Source organism: Equus przewalskii, chromosome 1, assembly GCF_037783145.1.
Source record: "Equus przewalskii isolate Varuska chromosome 1, EquPr2, whole genome shotgun sequence".
NCBI lineage: Eukaryota > Metazoa > Chordata > Mammalia > Perissodactyla > Equidae > Equus > Equus przewalskii.
Genome location: NC_091831.1, coordinates 150,129,476 through 150,156,372, shown reverse-complemented (window position 1 = coordinate 150,156,372; position 26,897 = coordinate 150,129,476). Strand labels below are relative to the sequence as shown.

General features: G+C 36.7%; 1 protein-coding gene across 1 annotated transcript; it reads left to right on the top strand.

The window, feature by feature from the left end:
• Positions 1-26,477, top strand: FAM98B (family with sequence similarity 98 member B). Its single transcript, XM_070625611.1, has 8 exons — positions 1-143; positions 7,368-7,513; positions 8,914-9,048; positions 13,523-13,701; positions 16,588-16,668; positions 17,268-17,384; positions 23,365-23,532; positions 25,672-26,477. Exons 1-8 carry the CDS (start codon positions 73-75, stop codon positions 26,059-26,061), a joined length of 1,287 nt encoding a protein of 428 aa, XP_070481712.1. The 5' UTR covers positions 1-72; the 3' UTR covers positions 26,062-26,477.
• The last annotated feature ends 420 nt before the right edge of the window (positions 26,478-26,897 follow it).

Genomic DNA, 26,897 nt, shown 5'->3' with positions numbered 1-26,897 from the left:
GGAACCTTGGCGCCGTGACGCCAGTTTCCGGCGGGCTCCTTAGAGCGCCGAACAGCTTTGGGCCGCAGGACCATGAGAGGGCCGGAGCCGGGGCCCGAACCTACCATGGAGGGCGACGTGCTGGACACCCTGGAGGCGCTGGGGTGAGTATTCCTGAGGACGCCTTTTCTCCGAAGACGTGAGCTCTCCGCCGTCTGGCTGCTGCAGGCTCCTTCCCGGGGACCCCGCGGCCTCGGAGCTCGGTGCAGGCCTCCGGCCCGCGCGCCCTCCGGCGCCGACGGAGTTAAGCGGGAGGCGGGAGAGACAGCCGTTTGGGGGAGGAGCGGGGCCGGGGCGCATGGCCCCTCTTCCAGGCTCCTGGCCTCGGGACTCCACAGCCCGGCCCGCAGCGGGGGCGCCCAGCGGCCGGCCGGCGCCGGTGCTCCGGGCGGCGTGGCCCTGCCCGTGGGGCTGTTTGTGTTGACGTCGTTGTCGTGCCCTGGGGGAGGGGCTGGAACCCGGGCTGGGGACTGTCGTCGCTCACGGTGTGCAACCTGTGGCTTAATTAGGCCTCGGGGTGAATCTCTCCTGCTGCCTTGACCGGAGAGAGCGTTTCAGTTCACTTGCGAGCCCGTTCAACCATTTCATCCGTTCCTGAACAACATATTAGCTGGGTGTTAATATGTATTTATGAATGCGTATTTCTGTGCTAGGCATACCAAAAAGACAGTTTTCAGATTCCTAGTAGCTAACATAGTCGTGGGGCTACAAAGAGTCTACTGGTATTTACAATTCAGAGGGTTAAGTGTAATAAGAACTCCTGGGATGATGTTAACAGTTGCAAGCCTGAGCATCAACACATGCAACATAGTCCTTCCCTCAGCCTCATCCTATCTTTTCTTCACAGCCCTTTGCTGTATCCCAGATTATCTTGTCCTGCCCATTTATTTATTGTTGCTTGATTCCCCGCCCCCGCCAAGTCAGCTCCAGGAAAACAGGTGCCTTATCTGTCATGTTCCAGCAACATCTTACAACGGGGTCTGGCACAATAAATAGTGGTTGAATGAATGGGTAAATGAATGAAGAAAAGTTCAAAGAAAAGAGTACACAGAGGGAAGCATAGAGCCAGATAGTTGAGAGTCAAAAAAGACCCGTGAATTAAAGAGATTGGAGCCATCTGCATAGCTGTTTGCCCTGCCAGTGCTCCAGTGTGTGAATGGGATGGCTGTGCCTTTGCAGGGCTACTGTGAAGCTTGAAATTCCCTCACCCCACTTTATTTTTTGCCTAAAACTGCTCTTGGGCCTGTGTCAACTGCTAATCTTTTGGACCCTGATAATACCTACTTTGCAATGACCCACTGTTCCAGAGCCTTGCAACTTAGTAGATCCTGAATAAATGTTTGTCAAATGAAAGAATAGAACTAGTGATTATTTAGGGGGCATTTTTACATCTGTGAAATCTCTTGGAAATTTTCACTTAACTTGGTTAAGGAAGTAACCAAAGCAAGAATTTAAAATACTGAATAGAAGTTTAGTCCCCAAACAGTTTGAGCTTCCAAGTACTCTAGATAAGAATAGTGGGATTCTGTAAATAGTTTAGGAAAAAGGAGAAGTCACTGCTTGCTTTCTTCCTTCATTCCTTGAATTTGTTTATAATAGGTGTTTTGAAAAATGAGGTTTGCTATGATCTTGGCTTTTATCAAGGAAAATTAGTTTCAGATTATTCAGTCTGGAAAGTAAAACAATTTATACACTTTGGAATTGATTTTTCCTTATCTGAGCACAAGATTTTGAAGTTTGAATTTTCCTATAATGATAATGAGATGTGAAAAAAAGAGTAGTTTGTTTACTTACAATATGTAAGTAATCGCACACTGTATTTTAAAATATCCATGTAGATTGTGAATAATGCACTTTCTATTGTGATTAAAACATTTAGGAGCCAGACCTGAAGGCTTAGCAGTTGAAGTTCAGTGCACTCCACTTTGGCAGCCTGGATTTGGTGCCTGGGTGCAGAACCACACCACTCGTCTGTCAGTAGCCATGCTGTGGTGGTGGCTGACATAGAAGAACTAGCAGGGCTTACGACTAGAATATACAACTATATGCTCGGGCTTTGGGGAGGAAAAAAAACATTTAGGATATCAGTGAAAGTACTTTAGTTTGTCAGATAAAATAGAATGTTAAAGGGAGGAATTAAAAGGGAAAAATCTCTGTGAAAGAACAATTTAGTGATATATGATAAATGAAAACAGGATAGGAAGAACTTAATTTCCTCCCCTTGAAAGGAGCAGGCTGGAGCAGATGATTTCAGAAGTCTCTTTCAGTTCTGGCAGTCTGATTTTGTAGAATGGTGGAGCTCAGCCCTAGCTGTGCATCAAAATCATATGTGGAGCTTATGAAAAATGTTCCAGTCTCTTCTCTACCACAAAATGACTGAATCATGATCTTGGGGGGTGCAGTATAGGCATGCATGTTTTTCTAAAGCTTCACAGCCAAGATTGAGAAACCACCATTATGGAGGGAGGTTTATTTCAAATATTTGTTGAGCACAACTCTATATTTGGCACTGTTCTGAGAAGTCAGTGACTAGCAAAATAGATAGTCCCTGTCCTTGTGGAGCTTACAGTATAGTGGAGAAACAGACATGATCCCACAAATATTTATAAACTGTAAATGTTTTATAAGAAAATAACAGTGTGACATAACATGACAGGAGGACCTATGTAGTCTTAGGGGTTAGTGATAGATTCCTGAAGAATTGACCTTTGAGTTGAAATAGGAAGGGTGAATAGGAGTTAACTAGGTGAGGTTGGGTGGGAAAGGAGGTCAAAGGTGCCCTTATAGTGAGAACAAACTATGAAAGGCCTTGAAGTGTGAAGGAGCGTGCTGTATTAGAAGAACTGGAAGGAGGCTAGTGTGGCTGGAGGGCAGAGAGCAAGGACCAGAGTGGTGGAGACTAGATTGGAGAGTTCAGAGAGGACCAGGGCGTGCAGCTGCTTTTAGGCTGTGTTGTGGATTTTGTTCTGTCATAACAGCAGTGGGACATAATTGAAGATTTTAAATACAAGAGGGAGTAATTAGATGTCTAGTTTGAAAAGTTACTTCTGTTGGCAAGGTAGAGAATGGAGTGGACGATTAGTAGTAGTCTAGGCGAGAAGCCGTTTACTTAGTGGCACTGGAAATGGAAAGATGTGCATTACAGGACTTAGTGACTGCCTGGATATTAGAGTGAAGGAGTTGATGGTCTCAAGGATTCATTTCTTCAGTAGGTAGTATTGAGACCCAAAATGAAATGATACACCTTGGAATCTAAATTGCATAGGAAAGAAAGTGAAGACAGCAGGGAGCTAATAAATAAAGAGATTGCAGAGGGACCAATGGAATGGAGGTGGAGGTGAGATTACAGAATAGTTGTAGAAGAGTGGTTGAAAGAGCAAGCTGAAACTATAGGTAGTAGATTGTGGTCAGGGAGTGACATATCTGAATTAGTGGTTTCGAAGGTGGTGTAGTTCCAGGTGATGGCAAGATCTAGGGGTTGGTTCACTGACGTGTAGTGCCGAGGTTGGAAAAGAGGAAGTTAGGGAATTAAGAGCTCAGAGTATTGGTGAGGGTATACATATGTACTTTAAAGAAACTCAGTATAATGGCAAAAATAAGGATGGAGAGGAAAACTGAGCACAGGGAATGTGGGAGAGTGTCCAAGAGATTGATAGCTGAAAACCACAGGAAAAAGAGGATGGCAAATATGAGTGGCCTGAGCCTGGAGAGAGTCGGAGATCTTTATAAGATAATGGAGGAGCAATGATATGGATGCTGTCTTGGGAAGCAAGGGCAGAAACTTTACAATCTGACCTTGAGGAACTTGAGAGAGTAAAATAGCCTAAGCTACAGGTGGTAGGGATAATCTTTCTGGGAAGAGACTGATAATCTAGGAGAGTTGTTTATGGATGGAACATAGTAGAAGAGTTTGGGAAGCAAGGAGAAGTGAAGAGCTGGGTTGGAGGCAAGTTAGAAGGTGGGTAAATGACAGGGGCAAAGAAAGAGTCTCGTATTTTATATGCTGGCTGATGAAAACAGAGAACAGAAGATAAATTAGGCTGTGTCTTTATGGAGGTTTGCCAGTGGCTCTAATGACCTGAAGATTTGGATCACTCAGCTTGAAATAGTGTCAGACCATCAACTGTGTCCCAGTGTATGTGGCCCTGGGGGAGTCTAGGCCTGAGGGGAGGTGTCCCCAGTGTTTGGAATAAGAGTAGCGCTTTCCTAATTAAATAAGAATATATGGAGCAAACTAGAGCATAATAATAATAATACCTATCTTATAGGATATTGTGGCAATTAAATGAGGTAATATACATAAAACAGACAACACTGGCCTAGCATAAGAGTAGCTTATAAATGTTAGGTGCTATCATGATTATGGTTGTTATTAGATGCTCAGGTTTGTTAAATGCATTTATTTTTTCTTCTTTTTATTTTTGCCTGATTTGATGAGTTGAGGCATTAAGGAAAGTGGGAAGGGGTTCTCCTCTAAATACAGTATTTTTGGATGATTTAATCAGTTTTTGTTGAAATTTCTTATTGGCATTTCAGTGAAAATAACTTATTGCCAACAATTTGAATAAAGTTTATTCAAGAGTTTATGGTTATTGCTTTATTGCAGAAGTGAAGGCAAGTAGGGGGAGATCAGGTGCTTACTGTTAAATCTCACTGAAGGGCACGTTAAGACGTGGAGGAAGGGTAATACGTAGAGGAGCCAGTCTGGGCTGGAGGAGCAGGGACAGTGGTCTGGTTGCGGCTCTGCCTTTATCTGGCTGCATTACCTGGCCAGCTTACTTGCTTAGTTTCCTTATTAGTGTAAACAGAACTTGGAGAGTTCACATGGAGTGTTTGGAGTCAAATCTGGACTTAAATCCTAGTGTCATCACTTAGTTATTTATCTTCTAATGCCACAGAATCAGCATAATACTAACTTCAAGCATTGCTATAGAGATTAAATGAATTCTAAATAAATAAATTTATATATAAACACAGACCTAGCACTGGGCCTGGCCTGCTCCTTGAGGCGGGTCTTCTAACCTCGTTAAGCCTTAATTTCTTACTGGCAAAATGAGAATTTGAAAATACTCACCCTTCATGAGATATGACCAGAGAAGTCAGAGAAAAAGAAATGCAAATGGCCTTTAAACATAAGAAAGATTTACACCCTTGTTCCTAAGAGAAATGTAAATACCAGATGGTCAAAAATCTAAATGGTTGACCACTTTGGTGAGTTAGGGGAAATGCATACTCTCATGCCTTGATGGTATAACCCCGTAAAGGAAAATTTAATGATATCTAGCAAAGTTACATATCCACTTACCCTTTGACTCAACCATCCCACCTCTAGGAAACTATCCTTGATATACACTGACAAAAATTTGCCAATTTTTTTTAATAATGGCAAAACACTGTAAATACCCCCATTGTCCTTTAGTGGGGGCATGGTGAACCAAATATGGTGCCTCCAGACTGTGGAGTACTATACAACCATAAACGTGATTGAGTAGTATCTCTGCTGATCTCTAGGATACGTAAATGTGTGTGTGTGAATGTGTGTGTGTTTAAAGAAAGTAATAGAACAGTATGTAGTAGGCTACTTTTTATCTGAAAAGGGAGAAATATGTATATTTATATTTAACATTATCGGAATGACAACCCAAAACTAATAAATATGGTAACCTATTGGGGAAGGCGGGAATAGAGTAGAGGGAACAAGATTAAGATTGCAAGCAAGATTTGTCTGAATGTACCTTGTTTTGTAAATTAGACTTTGAGACCATATAAATGTTTGACATAATTATAAAGCAAAATTAAATAAAAATGAAATCAAAACAGAGAGAGACAAATCTCTAAAAATTAAAAGCAAAATGAATGAATGTCTATCGATATATGAAATAGGCAGTTGAATCACATGGAAAGGAATTGTTTTTCTATACATCCTTACTGGAATTATTCCAAAGATTTAAAAAAATAGTTTTCAGTAATTTTATTGTTAGTAATAATGCTGATTTCCCTATTCTGAAACTATGTAATTTGTATCTATTTTTATATATACTAGGATTACATAAATGTCATTAGAAACCAGAATTTTCATTGTAAGAGAAAACAGAAATAATACAAAACAAAATAAGTAAAAACTCTACACTTGTAAATTTGAATTGGAAATAGCAATGTGAACTTCTGCTGTAATTTCTCTTAAAGAGGTGCAGATACTGTGACTAACCTTTAGTAGCAGGTTGTGTACCCTAAATACCGTGAAAAAGAATTGGGGCTTCTTGGAGAAATGGGCGATTACAGGTATAGGACAGGAACGTCTTGTCATGGAAAGCGAAGAAAGTATTCAAAGAATACTGGGGACAAGTCAAAGGACTCCTCGGCCAAAGTGAATGGGCTCCCACTACCCAGAGATAGGACAGTTTAGATATCAAAAGAAAAATAGCTGCAGTGGATTAAAACCCATCATGTATATTAAAATCTATAAGTTTATAATGTTAAAGCTCAGTTGCAGAAAGAAAAATAAAACTGGTATCTAATTCAATTAAGATAATATATAAAATGACCAGAAAACTAAGGTTCTATTTAAATACATTTTGTAGCAGTGTTTATAATTATAAATGATTTAGGTTAAAAATTTCATAAGTTCTTTTCAGCTTTACACTTTTAAATTTAAAGTTTACATCTGTTCTTTTTTCATTGTATTTCCTTTTCTTATTCTTCTAACTAGTGTAAGGTTATTAGGCTCTGCTCTGTGTGATTTTGTGTTACATGTAGTATTTATCTTAAAATTGATGATTTTACTAAGAAATCTTAAAATATAGGGAAAAAAAAAAGCCAGGTGTCAGCCCAGTGGCACAGCAGTTAAGTTCGCACGTTCTGCTTCGGCGGCCTGGCATTCACTGGTTCGGATCTTGGGTGTGGACATGGCACCGCTTGGCAAGCCATGCTGTGGCAGGTGTCCCACATATAAAGTAGAGGAAGATGGGCACGGATGTTAGCTCAGGGCCAGTCTTTCTCAGCAAAAAGAGGAGGATTGGCAGCAGATGTTAGCTCACAGCTAATCTTCTTCAAAAAGAGAAAAGAAAAAAAGCCAAATGTTAATTATATATTGCAGAAATTGGCAAACCATTTCTACAACAGACCAGATAGTAAAAATTTTAGGCTTTTCTGGCCATACTGTCTCTGTCACAACTACTCAACTCTGCCATTGCAGTGTGAAAGCAGCCGGAGACCATCTGTAAATGGCTGTGTTCCAGTACAACTTTATTTACAAAAACAGGCAGCAGGGCTTGATTTAGAGTGTTAGGTTTTGTTTTGTTTTTTAACCTTTCATGTCTTCTTTCTAGGTACAAGGGACCACTGTTAGAAGAGCAAGCCCTTACCAAGGCAGCGGAGGGTGGACTGTCTTCGCCTGAATTTTCAGAGCTCTGTGTTTGGTTAGGCTCTCAGATAAAATCATTGTGCAACTTGGAAGAAAGTATCACTTCAGCTGGTATTGCCGCTGTGTTTTATTTATTTTTCTGTTTAATTGTAAAATGAAATGATAGCTTATGATTTACGGTTTTATCTACAATGTGCCCCTATACAAAGAAAAATCATTAAAATTATGAACTTCAGTATGATATTAAATATCTTTGGACTAAATTGTATATTAATTAGTCCAAAATTGGTTCTTAAATTTGTATAAAATTATAAACAATTACTGTTTACTTCTTGTCTTAACCTTAGTATTATTCTTTAGAAAAAGTCAAGTCTGAATTTGATTATTTAAAAACTTTAATTTTTGAATACCGTTTATTTTGAATTAAGGGTTTTTTTTTTTTAAAGTACATGTAATCTTTAAGTCATATTACCAAGCCTATAACTCAGGACATGGATTCATATGGGAATACTTTTATAAAAACTCCTGTACTAGCTCGCAAAGGTTTAATTCATTATTGTCTTGGTAACTGGAGTCCTTGTGGGTCTTTCATTGGTAGAACTTCAGATAGTGTACTAAAATGAAAAATAGAAAAATATTGGGCATTTGCTAGGGGATGAACTAGCCTTCCCTTCTGAACTATCATTACTTTTAAATTGTTTTTTTCCTTCCCAAATCTAATAGAATTCACTTGAAGCAAAGTAAAATAAGCTGGATTGAAAACATGACACAAGTTCCTACATAATTAGATTATGAAAGAAAGATGAGCAGTGAGGCTTAATTAGATGATTGCATTTTTTATCTGAATCCATAGAAGTAAAATAGAAATGAGTCATTTGCTCTGAAGCCAGTTAATAATTATAGCCATAATAATGCTGTTAGTATTTCAGTTACTAACATAGAATATTTCCAGTTTATCTACTTTTATGGAAAGTCTAAAGTTTATTGGAAAATACTTAGGGATTTAGATACAAAATTATTCATAATCTCATGATTAGACACCAAGGTTCTTTTTTTTTTTTTTTGAGGAAGATTAGCGCTGAGCTAACATCTGCTGCCAGTCTTCCTCTTTTTGCTAAGGAAGACTGGGCCTGAGCTAATATCCGTGCCCATCTTCCTCTACTTTATATGTGGAACACCTACCACAGCATGGCTTAGTCAAGCGGTGTGATGTACACAACTGGGATCTGAACTGGCAAACCCTGGACCGCTAAAGCGGAACATGCTCACTTAACCGCTGCACAACCGGGCTGGCCCTGATACTTAGGTTCTTAAACTTAAGTGTTACTTTGTGTATGCAGAAATTGTTTGGTTACGTTTACCTAAGCTTTGGAGTCACACATGTAAGGATTTAATGTCAAAGTCAAAATTTAGAATTGAATGTAAAATTGAAATCAACTAGTGGTATATTTTAAAGTCTCAGATAATATGGTAAATATTCAATAAATGTTTTATGATTTTTCTTTTTAAAGGGAGAGATGATCTAGAAAGCTTCCAGCTTGAGATAAGTGGTTTTTTAAAAGAAATGGCATGTCCATATTCCGTACTCATATCAGGAGATATTAAAGACCGTTTAAAAAAGAAGGACGACTGTTTGAAACTTCTGTGTAAGTTATCTTTCTTTGAACATTTAAATGCACGTGTTTGATCTGGTTTTTGTTATTTTCAAGTCAAAATTTATAAAATTTCATTAATGAGGCATTAGACGTTTTCTCTGTTAAAAAGACTTTAAAATTTGACTTAAAAGATGAAGCTGACTCAGAGATATTTATATAAATATTATATAAATTCTACTAATATACATTCTAAGATTTAATTTTTTTTAAAGATTGGCACCTGAGCTAACATCTGTTGCCAATCTTCCTTTTTTTTTTTTTCCTTCTTCTCTCCAAAGCCTCCCAGTACATAGGTGTATATTCTAGTTGTAGGTCCTTCTGGTTGTGCCATGTGGGATGCCGCCTCAGCATGGCCTGATGAGTGGTGCCGTGTCCACAGCCAGGATCTGAACCGGTGAAACCCCAGGCCGCCAAAGCAGAGCGCGTGAACTTAACCACTCGGCCACATCTAAGATTTCTAGTACTTATGAATTATTTGGCCAATATAGAATGCCTGTGTTTGTGATTTATATAGTATTTTAGTAATTTTTTCTTTACCTAATTCATCTCTTAGCATTTATGACTAGATGGCTAAAGTTGGTGATCTCCAAAGTCTTATTTAATCTTAAAACTTTCTGAAACTACGCTGCTAAGCAGATTATTAGATCTCATTTTTAGTGATAGGCACTGAATGATAATTGGTTCAGAAATATTTATTAATCACCTAGTATTGTATGAGAAACTGCTCCAGGCACTAGGGATATATCATTTAAAAAAAAAGTGCCCTCAGGCCACTTGAATTCTAGTGAGTGTGGCCTTTTTTTGTCAGGTGAGTTTGGAGTATAGATTACTCTATATCCAAACAATTACTATAAATAATAGATCCATTTATTTGTATTGTGTCCTTTCAAAATTTTTTTATTTCAGTCAGTGTAATTTCGTGCTCTTTTGAAAGTTCTGCAAACAACCCATTTGAAAGAATTTTCCTAACATCTTCTGTCATTGGAGATTTCTATTATTTTAGATTGTACCATTTATGAAAAGCCCCATGTGATATATTCCTCCTAGGCTGTAGTGTTAGTAATGTTTGTTTCATTAGAGCAGAAATCGTGTGTAATTTTAACTAGTGGTAATGAAAAAGGATTGACATTTGAATTACCTTGTGTGTGTTGAGGAAAGGGATAAAAATTATGTACCTCTCCCCCCCCATTTCTTACACTGTTTCCCCATCTTCCTCCCATTTGGTGCGAGTCACTGATTTAATGAACCGTTGTTATTAATGGGAGGTCAGTAACCCTTAGGTATATTGGGACAGGAAGGAAGCTCAGAAGCACTGGCCTAGAGGAACTGTAATCTCTTGTTTCCCTTTTTTCCTTAGCTGCTAAGAAACTCAGCAATAATAGTAATAAAAGTTTCTGGTACAAGTAAAAGTAAAGAGGCTATATAAGAGGAATTGGTATAGTTTTTTCTGATTATGAAAATACATGTGCGGGAGGTGGGGTGAAATGAGGGGTTAGTGTAAAATGAGTACAGGGTTTCAGATGGGGAAGATGAAACAGTTCTGGAGATGGATGGTGTTGACGGTTGCACGGCAGTGTGTGTGTATGTAATGCCACTGTACACTTAAAAATAGCTAGAGTGGTAAATTTTATGTGTTAAAAAATTACATACTCATCATAGAAATCTTAAAGTGGATAAAATTGTAAAGAAGAAAATCGTTTACAATCTCACTCCCCAGAGAGAATCATGAATAACTTTCTGGAATTTCCTTTTCCTTTGTACATACACATTTAAGTAAGATTGAGATTCTGTTGCAGGTACAGTTCCTTCTCTGCCTCTTCATTTAGTGTATTGTTAGCATTTCCCCGTCACTTAATATTTTTTTGAAAAAACAATTTAAATTGGCTACATAACATTCTATGCTATGGATATAACATTTTTATTTACTAGATTTCAAATTTGGGGGTATTTGGATTTTTTTCTATTTTGAATTAATTTCTTTGTTCATATATTTGGTTGCTTTTAACTTAGGCAAAGATTATGAACATTTAAAAAATATTACGAATATTTATCTCTGGTCTACATTTATATCGCCATATTTTGTTCCAGAAAGGTTATACCAATTCACAATCTTATCAGCATCTTTTCCATCTTTGTCTTTAGTTTGTCTTTAAAACATATTGATGTAATAAGCTTCTTTATGTTGTTCTTAGAAGTGTTTGTGACATGTACAAAATTAAAAGGGCCAAATTCCTTACTATGTAGAGAGCTTTATAAGTCAAGAAGAAAAAGAGAAAAACTCACTGGAAAAATGTGTAAAGTACATAAGAAATGAACAGGCATTCTACAGAAAAGTTTTTTTTTTTTTTGAGGAAAATTAGCCCTGAGCTAACATCTGCTGCCAATCCTCCTCTTTCTGCTGAGGAAGACTGGCCCTGAGCTAACATCCGTACCCATCTTCCTCTACTTTATATGTGGGATGCCTGCCACAGCATGACTTGCCAAGCGGTGCTGTGTCCACACCCGGGATCCAAACAGGCGAACCCTGGGCCACTGAAGCGGAACGTGCGAAGTTAACTGCTGCGCCACCAGGCTGGCCCCCAGAAAAGTTTTTTAAGAAATTGCTTCTAAACCTGAAAAGATGCCCAGTATCCCTCACAGTTAAAGAGTTACAAAGATAAAATGACAGGATACCATTTTTTACTTACCAGGGGAGCAAATACCAAAAAAAAAAGTCGTCATACAAGTTTGGAGGAGTAATCATTCTCATATACCATAGGTATTAGAGTGTGGTGGGAGATTAACTGGTACAACCTTTTAGAATGGCAAATTGTCAATATTATAAGTGAAATTCACCTGTCTTTTGACTTGGCAATTCTGTGTGACTGGGAACATATTTATTTCCCTAAGTGTACAATGAAAAGATGTTCATTAAGGCTTTGTTTGTAGTAGTTAAATAGAAATGGTCCATCTTTGCAGGGATACCACTATCTAGCCATTAGAATGAAAATAGATCAAATGTTACTGATGTGGAATGATGTCTAAGATAACAATAAATATACAGAACATGTATAGTATTCTCTTATTTGTATAAAAGAAAGAAAAGTGGGGCCGGCCCGGTGGCATAGTGGTTGAGTTCGCACACTCCACTTTGGTTCACCGGTTCAGATCCTGGGTGCGGACTATGCACCGCATATCAAGCCATGTGGTGGCAGGTGTCCCACATATAAAAAGTAGAGGAATGTGGGCACTTATGTTAGCTCAGGGCCAATCTTCCTCAGCAAAAAAGAGGACGATTGGCAGCAGATGTTAGCTCAGGGCTAATCTTCCTCAAGAAAAAAAAAAAAGAAATGTGCTTAGATGGTAGATATGTATTCTAAATATACATACACATATATGCCTGAAAAGATAGCCAAGAAACTAATAATGGTGATTCCCTCTGGGGCGGGGGAATCTGAGAATCTATGGTGGGAAGACTTTTAAACACTATATTGTTTACCACCTGCATGGATTAGCATTCTAAATACTGGACTGAGCTCTTGTTTCTACTATTACATAGAGCATGTTTCCATAGAACAAAGAAGGACTTGAGCCAAGGTTCTGTACAAAATATAAATGTTTGAAGAACTGGTGACCTGTTTTAGTGAAGTTTTGGAATCAGAGGAACCTCGGCATAGTCCTCATAAGCAAAGTTTGATATGTATTGGTCTTAACTTTTTGTGGGCTCTTTAGACTGTCACGTATAGATTACATGGAAAAGTCTGTAAATCAGTGTCTTACACATTCTTATGCATTCTTAAATTGTTGATTTACTGGTGGGTCCCTTCTGTTGGACTTTAAAACTGTTTATCAGTAGGCACTATCTTTTTTTTTTATGGTTCCTTCTGCCCCCTTTATACTTATTTTGTTTTGTGATAAGAACACTTAACATAAGATCTACCCTCTTGGCAAATTTTTAAGTATACGTTCCAGTATTGTTAACCGTAGGTGCTGTGCTTTAAAGTGGATCTCTAGGACTTATTCATCTTGTGTAACTGAAACTCTGTGGCTTGTAACTCCCTGTTTGCCCCTCTCCCGAGACCCTGCCAACCACCTCTAGCTTCTGCATGAGTTTGACTATTTTAGATTCCTTGTAAAAGTGATGTTGTGTAGTATTTGTCCATCTGTGTCTGGCTTATTTCAGTTTGCACAGTGTCCTCCAGCTTCATCCATGTTGTAGCACATGGCTAGATTTCCTTCTTTTTTAAGGATGAATGATATTCCATTGTATGTATGTACCACATTTTCTTTATCCATTCATCTGTCAAAGGACACTTAGGTTGTTTCCGTAACTTGGCTGTTGTGAACAATACTGTGGTGAACATGCTAGTGCAGATCTCTTTGAAATCCTGATTTCATTTCCTTTGGATATATACCCAGAAGTGAGATTTTTTTAAGGAGTTCCTTGTACATTTTAACATTATTTCTTTTTCTTTTTTTATTATAGTATTTTTAAGTACAGAACTTCAAGCTTTACAGATATTACAGAACAAGAAATGTAAAAATTCTCAATTAGATAAAAATAGTGAAATATATCAGGAAGTTCAAGCTATCTGTGATACCCTTGGTGTACCCAAGTCAACGACTTCTGACATTCCGCTTATGCTAAACCAAGTGGAATCAAAGGTATTGTATTTGTTTTATTTTTCATTTCCCAAAAATTCCACTAAATGCTGACATGTAAATATTGTATTAAAAATGAAAATATTTCCTTTAAGTGTAAGATTTACATTCAATTTCAAGAAGCTTATCTTCATGTAAACTAAATTTTGCATTTGGAGTTAATATGTATGTGGGCTGACTTGACTATAGCTAATATTCAGGAAGCCGATCTTAATGAGTGAGTGCCCTTAGGCTTTGCAAGAGTTTGCCGTGATAGAAACACTTTGCAAATTTAAGGATCTCTTTCCTAAACAAGGTTGGATTACAGTATAATGAAAGAAATAGAGTTATCCTAGAGAGTCAAAGGCAAACTAAAATTTTTTTCAGTGGATGTTGTTAATAGAATTGCAATATGGTTGTCTTCAGCAGTGAGCAAGCACAATTTCTGGTGGATAAGTATTCATTGTATAGTGAATGTGAGAGAATGCCACTCTTGCAGACCAAATTCTGGCCTAGTTCCTAGGATTTGTAGGAGTCCTCTAGAGGAATAATACAGGATTCATTTTAAAGGAAAAGAAAATTCTCACTCTCAAGAATAGGTGCTAAAACTCCACTTTTAGACATGCTGCTTTAAACTAAATCCTTGAATAAAGTTCTCTTTTGCATTGATAGTTTATGAACTGAAAAATAAGATTTATCTGAATGAAGTAAGAAAATTTGAATATCATTAAGATGAAAAGACAATATTAAAAACTGTTTTTGGTAGAATTTGCAAACCAAAAAATAAATGTTTGAATCCCAGGTCAAAAACATTGTTCTGGAGTTAACAAGATACTCTTCAGAGTTTTTTTTCCCTTTTTCTCTGGATTAAGAATGATCTGGGGTTGGCTAAAATGTCTGGGACTATTTCAAAGTGAAACAGGTTTCTGAGCTTTTCCTAATCTTCCAGTGCTTCCACATATCTCAAAGAGGCTTTTCCGTTTTATGGGTTTTAGTTAATATTAACAATATCCTCAAACCTCTCTTGTCCCTACTTGAAGCAGGCTGTAATGCCTGTGTTAGATGCTGGCAGGCTAATTATAAGGTAGCTATTGTTGTGGCCATCGTGGCCAAATATTTACCTAAAGGACTTCCTTCTCCATTCACTTTGTATCAGAAGCAAAAATTTCCATATTTTCTTTCTTCTACATGTGACATGTCCAGAAGATACTTTGTTACCATTGGGGAAGAAAATGATCATTATTTTCCAACTTGAAACTGTTCAAATATAAATCAAAAGTAATTATAGTAATAATAACAACAAACGTATAGCATTTACTATTCTAAATGTTTATATGTAATAACTCATTTAATTCTCACATCACCTATAATGAGGTAGGAAACTGAGGTACTGAAAGATTTAATAAATTAGACAAGCAAGTTTCTAAGTAGTAGTGGTAGACCTGAGGTTCGAACCCAGGCAGTCAGCCTCCAGAGTCTGTGCCTTAACTCCCTCTCTGACACAAGTCATTCTCAAACTTACTAAAACTGTTACCTGATGTTGAAATTCTGAGAATGGAGCTGAATGTGATTACATGTAAGAAACTACAAGTTTGCATTCAGAAGCCCTCTTGTGTGAGGAGTTACAACTAAAACTTTTAGTATATGAAATAACAATCAAAATTGGAAGTATTTACAATAGTTGCATAGAAATGGTATATTTTAAGAAAATAAGTTAATAATTCTTTATAATATGTAAGAATCGTGTCAGCATTTCAGTTGTTGTTGTAGAGGTAGATTTGCTGTGAAGCTAATAAAGCTTAAGCTTTGGGGTTTCTCAGTAGTACAAGTTCTTTCTAAGCTAATTTTTTAAAAACATCTTTCTGAAGATAAATATATGTGCCATAAGATTCACCCACTTTAAGAGTATAATTCAGTGAGTTTTAGTATGTTTGCAGAGTACAATCATCATCAAAAATCTCGCTTTACAGCATTTCCAGTACCCTCAACAGAAGCCTTGTGCCCAGTCACAGTCACTCCGCATTACTGCCACCAGCCTCAAAGCTAATTTTGTCTTCATAATTTTTAATTCTTTTTCTTAGCGTGCCCCCAAGGTTAAATAAGCTTCATACCCCTCAAAATCTGAACTGCTCTTTGTTGTTTTCACTAGTTACCTTATAACCAAGAAACTGTAAATATTTTCTGCAGTTTTTAAGTATTTTCTTTAGATAATGAAGGATTCTCCAGTTAGCGGGGTGAGCCCAGCTTAGGCTGTCACTTCTCAGTCATTTTCTTCAGGATAAATTGCTGTTATTGGAATGACCCTTAACATTGCTAAAGCAAAAGCAAATGCCTAATATCTTGTTCACCAAAATAAAAATGTTTCAAGTAATTCAAATTAGAGACTTTGCAAAAGTCATGAAGTGGTATGTGGTGACTGTAACTGAGAAGGCTTGTTGTCCTGTGTTGTCTTGCTGAAGAGCAAAACCAGAATATTTACAATTAGAATGTGGACATAGCTTTTAATTGAGAAAAATGAACGTGCTTTTCAAAGGTTTTAGCATCTTTTTTGAGAATTTACCAAGATGTAAGACAGTGCTATCTGATGAAGAAACTCCAAAATTATTTCACATAAAGCATACAGATTCTTACAGTAAAACCTTTAGTGACTAGTTTTTTGGTTGTCTGTGTACATTATTTCTTATTCTGGAAAAGAAGATGTTCTATAGCTTGGATAAATATATAACTTACGCTTTGAAAAAGATGTTTGCATTGTAGTGTTACTCTTTCCTGGTAGGTGAAGGTATATTTTAATTATTTCAACTTAATGTTTTATTTATTCTCTAGCATTCAGAACAACATTTTAAGCAAGAATAAGGTTGTTTTAAATTAGGGATATACATTTTTACAATCTTTTATATTTACTTTTAGGTGAAAGATATTCTCTCAAAAGTCCAGAAAAATCATGTGGGAAAACCACTGCTGAAAATTGATTTGACTCTGGAACAGGCGGTAAATCCCCCCTCCCCGTTTTTATTAGTTTTATGTAATTAAATTAGTAAATACAACTTAATTTTATAACTGGACATCTAGATTTTACAATGTATAGCATGCATTTATTACTTTGGAGAACTAGAATGGATTGATACTCTAGAGTAATAGGTCCTAAAATTTCTTCAATCACATTATTAATTTTAAAAATACCTGGTCAGGAGTATTTACAGTCCCTAATATGTTAGCATAGTTGTGATTTGAAAAGTATAGTAGCTCAAAGCCAACAAGATGGGAAGTTATTGGTGTTTTTATTCCTTATTCGTCCAAACACTTAGCAAGTAGACATTTCACTTAAATTAACGTTTGGTTGAAGATGAGATAAATGCTACCAATTTTAGAGTTTAATTTATATGTTTAATATCTTCTGAATATCATAAATGTCCTATCAAATACTCTGTATTATTTAAATAATTTACTGTAAAGTCTCGTGGGTTCAGGAAATGATCATCAAGTATAGTATCTTTTGAATTAGTAGGAAGTATTGGCTATAGTTTTCAAGTTTCTTTTCTGTGCATCATGAATCTAAAGCTTATGATTTTTGTTTCCAAATTCTTTAGAAACAATTGGAAAGAATCAACGATGCTCTTTCCTGTGAATATGAGTGCCGCCGGCGGATGTTGATAAAACGATTAGATGTGACAGTGCAGTCTTTTGGATGGTCTGATAGAGCAAAGGTAAGGCTGTTTTCCCATCTGTGTCCTGCAGGTGGTACTCTGTGACAGCTCTGCCTGCTCTCTCGTCTGTTACTATGTAACAGTCACATTTGCACAATATCACTGTCTGATGCACATGCCCAGGCCTACTACCAGTCTTATATAATCATCCTGGTCTTGTATAAATCCCTGTTTGCAAATACCTTAATTTCTCCCCATATCTTTCACATTTGTTTTAAACTCATAGATGTTGTGATTTATGCAAGGATGTGCATAAAAGAAAGGGCATCATATGAAACAGTGAGATAGATATAGTGAGCAAATGGTCAAGAAAGCAGGAGATAGAAATAGGAACAGGTAATACGCATGCCTGAACAAGTCTTCTTACAAGTGTTTTAAAGCTGTGGAGAGTGTTTCAGTCAGGGATGGGGCATTCCCAAGTAGGAATATCTTCAGATACATTTCTAGAGAGCTCTTTGCCTTCATTCCCTTTTTATGCCTTTAACCTGTACTCAGACCTTGTCTGGGATCCCCTGCCCTACCCTGCATCATAGTCTAGATAAGCTGAAATAATTATAGGGCTCACCTTATTTGCTTCCCCTGTTTCAGGGGTCACTGTCCTGTGCTCCTTGATGTCCAGTGTCTCAAAATCTCTAGTTCACATGGGTTGTCCAGTTTTGTAGTTGTTCCAGGTGTGAAGGTAAATCTGGTGCCTGATACTCTCAGGTGTTATTATATTCTTTGGATTAACTGGACAGTTCTTCTGCCTGTGTTTTATCACTGCGATCACTTACGCACCTTTAGTAAGCTGGTGCTTGGGCTGGGCGGGAGCATCCAGGATGGTTGTCTGGGTTCTGCTGTCTGCTGGGCTGTTTTGGTCGTCATCTTGGCTCTTCTTTATTCTCTCTCTCTCTCCATGTTGTGTCTTGTATTGGTTTCCTATGGCTGTTGTAACAAATTACCAGAAACTTAGTGGCTTAAATAATATACATTTATTCTCTTATAGGTCTAGAGATCAGAAGTCTTAGAATGAAGGTATTGGCAGGATTACATTCCTCCTAGATGCTTCAGGAAAGAATCTGTTTCTTTGCATTTCCTAGCTTCCAGATGCCACCTGTGTACCTTGCTTCTTGACCTCATCCTCCATTTTCAAAACCAGTAGTGTAGGATCTCCCACAATTTCTCTCTGCTTCCATTGTCACATCACCTTCTCCTGTCTCTGACACTCCTGTCTTTCTCATATAAGGATCCTTATGATTACATTGGGCCCAGCGAGATAATCCAGAATAACCTTTCCATTTCAAGATCCTTAATTACATCTGCGTCTGCAAGGTAACATATTCACAGGTACCAGGGATTAGGATGTAGACATTGGGGGGCCATTATTCAGTTTACCAGATGTCTCACCTTCTTTCTCATTGGATTTTTTCTTGCATTGTGTTTCTCTATCAAATGCTACTGCTTCTTTTTCTCTTTTTATATATACTTTAAAATCAGGTATTCTAATGAGTCCTCCATTTTCTGTATACTTTACCTCCCAAAAGCTTGTATCTTCCAGTTGCAATCTTAGCTGTTTGCGTGGTTATCCTTGGATGCTGCACTATTTCCTGGATCCCATGGCCTACTCTTTCATTGTTTATTCCCTCATTCTGCTATAGTAAATCCACAGATAACTTCCTAACAAAGAATGCTTAGGAGGTGATTTTCTGAATTCTTGCATTCTGAAAATATGTTTATTCTGCTGTCACATTTGATTGATCGTTTGGATAAACATAAAATTATAGGTGAAAACATTTTTCTCTAAGAATATGGGAGGCATTGCTTCGTTGTTTTCTAGCATTTAATGCTGCTTTTGAGAAACCTGATGCCATTCTCTGTCCTTTGGGATGACCTTTTATTTTTTTCTGGAAGCTTTTGGGCTCCTCTATCCTTGGAGTTCTGAAATCTCACAATGTTTGTTGGTCTGGGTCTTTTTTTATTCATTGTGCTAAACACTGGGTAGGCCTTTCAATCCATACAATCTTACCTTTTATTATTTTTTTCTTTATTAATTTCTTCCCTTTTCTTTATTTTGTTTTCTTTTTCTGAAACTCTTGTTAGTCAGATATTGGACGTCTTGAATAGATCTACTTAAGTTGCTTTATTTTTTGTCTCATTTTACATCTCTTTCCCTTTTTGATTCACTTTCTTGGAAGTGTCCTCAATTTTGTTTTGTACTTGATATTGACTTTTTGTTTCTGCCATTATTTTTTAAGTTCCAGGAATTCCTTTTTGATTTTTGAATTCTCCTTTTTTGTTTTTTCCCCTTCTTTTATGGATGTGCTTTCTTCTTGAATGGGGATGAAAAATTAAGAAAAATTTTTTTTGCCTTCAGTTTTCTGTTTTCTCCAGGGTAATGATTTGTTTGTTTTTCTTTGTCTCCGTCTCTCTTGTGGTGGCTTTCTTCAAATGCGTAGTGGTCCTTGGTTGTCCAGAGTTAAGAGCAAGGCACTGAAAAACTGATTGGGAACTATAGACATTGATAAGGATTATTGACGTCAAGCTTTGGGTCTGGCTGTTGTGCTGTGGGAATTCTTAATGCCAACCTGTAGAAGTCTTGCCTCTAGCTGCTAATTTTTTCAAGAAAGAAACTCATTTTTCCTCCACACCTTTTTCGTTTGGCCAGGGGAGAAGGAGTGACAGCCTGGCACCAGGGGTCAGAGGAATAGACTGTTCCACAAATAGACTGAGTTGACCTCACTTTTCAGCTCCAGATTTCATTTTCTGAGATGTTGGTTCCCTCTTATCTGTATCCCTCTTTTCCATTCTCTTTGTTATAGTATATGTATACGTTTTTATAATTTAGTGTGTTCAATCTGACTCATTACCTTGAAATACTCTGTCATGGGTATTGTACATGGAGTCTCCTTCCAGATCCCTGGCAGACAGATACAGAAAATTGAAGAGTGATTAGAACAGGGTTGCTGGTGAAAACTGTTATTATTTCAGAGAAAAATTTTTTAGCATAGTAATAGTATAGCTATAAGGCAGAGTTGAAGACTGTCATTCATTTATTTTCTTTGAATACAGATTTATTCAGCACCTCATATGTGTCGAGTGCTATGATGGTACCTGGTTCTGGATGAGCATCTCAATATTCTATGATTAGGTGTAGAACATTTTTAGAAGATTTCTGTATCTGTAATTCCTAGTCAGCTTCTCAGATGGATAAAGCCTGTTTTTCTCTCCTGCATGCGCAGCAGGATAAACTCCAAAGATGTGTGTGTGTATCCATGTCATTGAAATGACTCTTATATGCAAGAAGCCCAGATTCTCTAAGAGCTGTGAGTTACCAAAGAAGTAGATGACATGATTGCTGACCTCAGGAAATGTAATAGAGGTCAGATGTGTGGGAGGTACCAGTTTTACTGACCTCCAGAAACTTAGTAGGGGTTGTATACATGTTGGGTCTCCAGTTTAACCTGATAAAATTTGAATGATAAAAAGCAATTGTTAAAAGTAGTGCATTAAAAGTGTCTTAACATACTAGCTTAGAGGATGTTCCCAATGTTGGCCTTAAATTTACAGAGAAATCCAAAACAAATGAGTTTTGACATGTTCTTTTCTTTGACTTTTTAATGAGATCCTTGGCAGTTAAATTTTTGGTTGTGTCTATGATATATTTCTAAAAGTGGAATTTCTTGTTCAAAGAATATATGTGATTTTAATGCTTTTGATGCATACTCCAGAGTTGCTTTCAAAAAGATTATTCACATTTATTAGTATGGTTAATCTAGTTTCTTTTCTTTATTATTTTGCTAGTATTGAGATAAGACTGTGAACATAATTTTATAGTTTGCTTTTTCACTGAATATATTGTGATCATTGTCCCATATCTCTAAAAGCCCTATTTCAATACTCTTTTTAAAATTAATTTTTAATTTATTTCCTATTTTTTGAGATATCATTTACCATTCTTAAAATGTAGCATTCAGTCATTTTTAGTGTATGCACTGTATTGTGTAACAATTACCGCTATCTCATTCCAGAACATTTCCATTACCTGGAAAAGAAACACGCATCTGCTAGCAGTTATTCCCAATACCCCCACCTCCCTTCTTTGGTAACCACTACTAAGATCTACTTTCTGTCTCTTTGAATTTGTCTGTTCTGGACGTTTCATATACATGGAATCATACAATATGTGGCTTTTCATGTCTGGCTTCTTAGCATAATGCTTTCAAGGTTCGTCTATGTTCTTGGATGTAATATTACTTCCTTTCAGCATCCTTTTTGTGGCTGCATTATATTTTATCATATAGTGATGCCATAATTTACTTAACTGTCTTTTTTTATACATTTTTCCTATATTAACTAACACCAGGAATATTACTATGTATAATTTTTATTTGTAAATTTCAAAGTATATTCTTATGGTGATTACTAAATGAAAATTTACTGTGTCAAAGGTTGTGACTCTCAATGCTCTAGATTCACATGGTCAAATTGTTTTTTAGGAAGTTTGTATGAATTTAAACTCCTATGAGTAGGGTAAATGAAATTTTGTCTTCTCTTTAATATTTAAAATATTATCAGTTTTATTGCTAACTTGATGGTTAAAAAAGACTAAATTGTTTTAATTTTGTATATTTTTATTATTGGTAAAGTTGAACTTTTTTTCACAAGCTTATTAGTCATTTGAGTTTCCTCTTTTTTTGAAATTTCTATTTGTGTCTTGTCTTTTTTTTCCCCCTTTGAGTCTTCCTGTTTTCCTTTTGATTGAGCTTTTTATATATTAAGGAAGTTAGCCAGTTGCTTTATTTGTTGAAAATATTTTCCCCAGTTGTCTTTTGGTTTTCTTTTATGTTTTTTGATGTATAGAAACTTTAATTTTTGTAATACAGTTAAGTTTTTCAATTTAAAATAAAACCTTAAACAATGAACTCTATTGTATTTGGAATTCTCTTTGTTCTACATGGTGTGCCTTATTATTATTGTTATTACAAATAGCCAACAGTTCATTCCAGCACCATTTAAAAAATAATTCATCCCTTTTCTCGCTAACCTCTGATGCCTCCTCTGTCATTTATCGCATTCATACATTTGTCAGGCTCTGAATCTCAGTTACCTATTTTGTTTAATGAATCTGTTTTTTCCCCCAAGTTCCATTGAATTAGACTGAGGTAGGGTGGTAGACTGTTATCTGTACACCTGTGCTTGGGGGTCAAATAGACCTTTATTAGTAAGTGGGCAAAGCTGAGATTCTCGCTGTATTTTGGGGAAACTATTTAAGCTTTTTAAGCCTCACTTTTTTTCTGTCTGCAAAAGGGGATAATAAAAAGAACCACTCTAAAAGGATGTTTTGATGATTAAAGAAATAGTGACTAAGTGAACAGTATCTTGGCACATTTAAAAAGTACTCACTGAATGTTAGCTGTTACGACAATGAAATAATTTCATATTGTATATTAGTATCTAGTAGAACTCTTCTTTTTAAAATTCTTTGAGTCATGCTTACCTATTTAGTGTCTGGATTAACTTTAGATCTTTTTTTTTCCATCCTCTCAAAAACCATCCCAATAGGATTACAGTAAACCTCTAAGTTAATTTGGGGGAAAACTGACAATACTCAATGTTCCCATCCAGAAACTTGGTATTTCTCTCCGTTTATTCAAGTTTTCCTTTTGTTTTTGTAAGATGAGATTTACTAATGTTTTCTTCTTCAAGGTCCTGTATGTGCTTTTGGTAAAGCTATTTTTAGTTCTTTTGTTTTGTGTTAATATGAGTGGAATCTTTCTTGTGTTACTTTTTAAATGAGTTGTTACTGATAGTTATGTATTCTTTTAGCATCTGTTGGTCTGGTTTTTTCATTCTGCCTACAAATTATCAGATATTTGAATGTTTTCCTCTTTTCTATTTCTTGTGCATTATCTCCTTTTTTTTTCTTTCTGATGATTCTGATTGTCATTGCTCTTTCATTGAAATGTTCTTTTCCTTTTTTCCCCTAATCTTTGTTATTTAGGTAAAAACAGACGACATAGCAAGAATTTACCAGCCTAAGCGTTATGCTTTGTCACCGAAGACAACAATTACATTGGCACATCTACTTGCTGCTCGTGAAGATCTGTCCAAGATCATTAGGACAAGTAGTGGCACCAGCCGGGAGAAGACGGCATGTGCCATTAATAAGGTTGGTTCTTCTTTCAGGACAGTGGAGAATGAATTTATAATATCCTCGTTTGATGTTTTTACAGATTTTAATCCATTTTTCTTTTACATCCTGGTTAAACTCCTAGAAAAGGGGTGTGGTGGAGGGGCTTCAGTTGCTCTAGGCTTAGTTCACTGTTGTGTGTACGTGTCCATTTGAATTTCTGTATTCATAAATGGAACTGAAGTTTTATCTGAATTAGGGGAATTAAGAATTTATTTTATTAATAGCTTTAGCAAGAACTAATTTGCCTTCTTTCCACGAATGTAATCATTTTTTGTCAGGAAAAGTCTGTAAGAATCTTTTCAGGTACTGACAGATTGCTTATATCCTTGGTGTAAAGGGAAGAGTACGTGCTCTGGAGTCATACAAATCTGGGTTCACATCCTAGCTCTGTTGTTTGCTTTTAGAGGAATCACCTTGGGGAAGTTACTGAATCTCTTGGAGGTTCTGTTTCCTGATTCAGAGTCTAGATGCATTTCTCTGATAGTGGTCTGAAACTCAGAGTCTGAATTGTTCACTTTGTAACAGTAGCAACAACAATAATCTAGAATAGTAATGTCAGCTTGAATAGCATGTATTCTCCATTTGGATGATGTACTTTAAGGTGAACTTGATTACAGAAGAGCAAAAAATCAGCAATACGGGATTTGAGTAATTTTAAAACCTCGTTTCTCACTCACTATAGTTAGAAAGGCATCCTTGATACAGCACACTTTGCCAGAGAGATGGTTGTATTTAAAGGCAATTGACTAATTATTGCTAAGTTAAGCACTAGTGTTTGTGCCTCTTCGCTTTCATTTTAGATCAACCTCCTCTGTCGTCTGAAGGTGCTCTGTCTTTAAATATGTTACTTAATATCTTGCATCAAGTTATAATCTGGTCTTGCCGGATCGAGAGTTCTCCTTTAAGTGACATTGCCCATCTCTTTTCTGAGTTTATAATTTATAGTCTAATTATTTGAGGGCAATCTTATGATCACTTCCTGGAGCACCATCCCCGTATACCCACCAGCATAAGATATTTGGTAGAGAGATCAGTGCGAATAACAACCAAGACAAGCTAATTTTTGGATTTGATAATTAGGACATTATTGCTGACTTTCAAAGAATGTATGTATACTTTGAACCTTGCCCCACAGTGAGCATGTTGTGCTTTTTATATTTTATTTATGACAAATTACTAAAACATAGAGGATCAGTGAAAGTAGAACCCAAGTGATTCGTAGGTCATTTTAGTTGAGGCAGCTACTGTTTAACTTCTTTCCTGAAAGAGACTAGCCAGGAGCTGTTGGCTTCCCCTTGGCTTTAGTGGGTGAAGGACACCCTCCTCACCGCTATCTGTCTTTCTCTCTTCATGGGCGCATAAAGAAGCTCCTTTCTATAGAAGGTTAGGGACCTAAACCAAACTCTTCCTTGGTTTATGCTTCAAATATTGTAAAGCATGGTTAAATAAATTTATCAGGTCTTTTTTTTCTTTGTAATAGTGTAGTGACTAGTTTCATTGAAAGTTGGTGAGCTTAAATTTCTCGTAAGAAAGGAATTGTTTGTTGAGAATCCTTGTATATCTTTGCCATGATACCTTGGATTATAATCATTATATTCATCTCTGACCTCATATCCACGTTATCATATATACCTCATACTTTATTGAAATAAAATGTGCTCAGAAATACATTCTTTTATTGGATAATTCATTAAGAAATCAATGGCACTGGGAAGCCCAGAGTTGTTATATAAATGGATATGAAGTTAATTAATGTAGAGTATGCAGTTTATGCATATTCAAAGTATTTTGCTGAAAAAATTTCTTAAGTGTGATAGATACTACATTTGTTACAGAATTTGCTAAACACATTTATACAAGAGAAAATCAACAAACTCTTAAGTTTCAGAAATATTCCCTCAGATTGTGTAAAAATAATACCAAATGCTGAGGAATTTGTCATACATCACATATTTTCAATATTAATTCATACTGCCATGTCTGATACTTTCATGTCCTTAAATATTTGGCTTCTGTTCCTTTATTAGAACAATAACTTCAATATCACTTGAATCCTTTATGTAAGTTTTTACTTTTAAAATATTAGAAACTGAAAGAAAGTGTTTCTTCACGCAGGTGCTGATGGGAAGGGTGCCCGACAGGGGAGGACGACCAAATGAAATTGAACCACCACCCCCGGAAATGCCCCCTTGGCAAAAGAGACAAGAAGGCGGTGGACGGGGTGGTTGGGGCGGTGGAGGTGGAGGTGGTGGTAGAGGAGGTGGTGGGGGTGGAAGAGGTGGCTGGGGAGGTGGAGGGGGTTGGGGAGGTGGTGGGGGAGGGGGTGGAGGGTGGGGAGGAAGTGGGGGAGGTGGTGGTAGAGGAGGTTTCCAAGGCAGGGGAGATTATGGTGGGAGGGGAGATTACGGTGGAAGAGGAGGGGGCTATGGTGGAAGAGGGGGCTATGGTGGAAGAGGGTACGGAGATCCATATGGAGGAGGTGGTGGTGGATATAGAAGATATTAAAACTAGAAAAATTCGATAGCAGTGCTTACTTCTTGATAGATACATTAGGCATAGTGTTCTAAATAACATACTTGAATGTCATCTTTGAAGTAAACACATTAGACTCTGATGATAACATTCTTTAACTGGTTAATATGTAAGAGCATTGTTTTATACTACCATTTGATCTCTTAAACGAAGTGATGATTTTTTCCATATTCTCTGTATCCTTGAGCATGTTATGTCTTTTTAAAAAAAACAAAGATCAAAAATTATTTTTAAGAATGTAAATATTTATTACCATGAGACTTGGAAAATGGAAAGTATTTTATTGTCATTATTGAATTTAGATTGTTACCTGTATTTTATTCAGGTTTGAGACCCATAAATGACCCCACTTGTAATGAAAAGGAATATAGACTGTTGCCTTATCTGTATTCCTGTGGCTGTGTTTTGTATTTGTTAATTCTACTTTACAAAATAGCGAAAGGAACTGACAGTTGTTTTCAATAGGTAGTTGTCATGATTTGTTTTTTCTTTTACAGGAGGCAATGCCTCTGGTCAGGTTTCTGTTAAAGTTCTATTAATTGAAGCCCAGGTCTGCTGTTCTGCATGCATATTTGATTTATTTTCCAATTGGATTCAAAATCCATGATTTTGTTTGACTTGACAAAGCAAAGTTAAAGATTTGGGTCAGAATTTCTCTAAAGGGACAAAGACATAGTAATTTTACATGATGGTGTGAAAAACATTCCTATAAAGTCGTTTCTTCATCATTTGTGCCATCACTTTAGATATCTGCATATTAAAAGGCAGGTTGAGCTGCATTAGGTAGGATTAGGGCAATAACTTCTAGT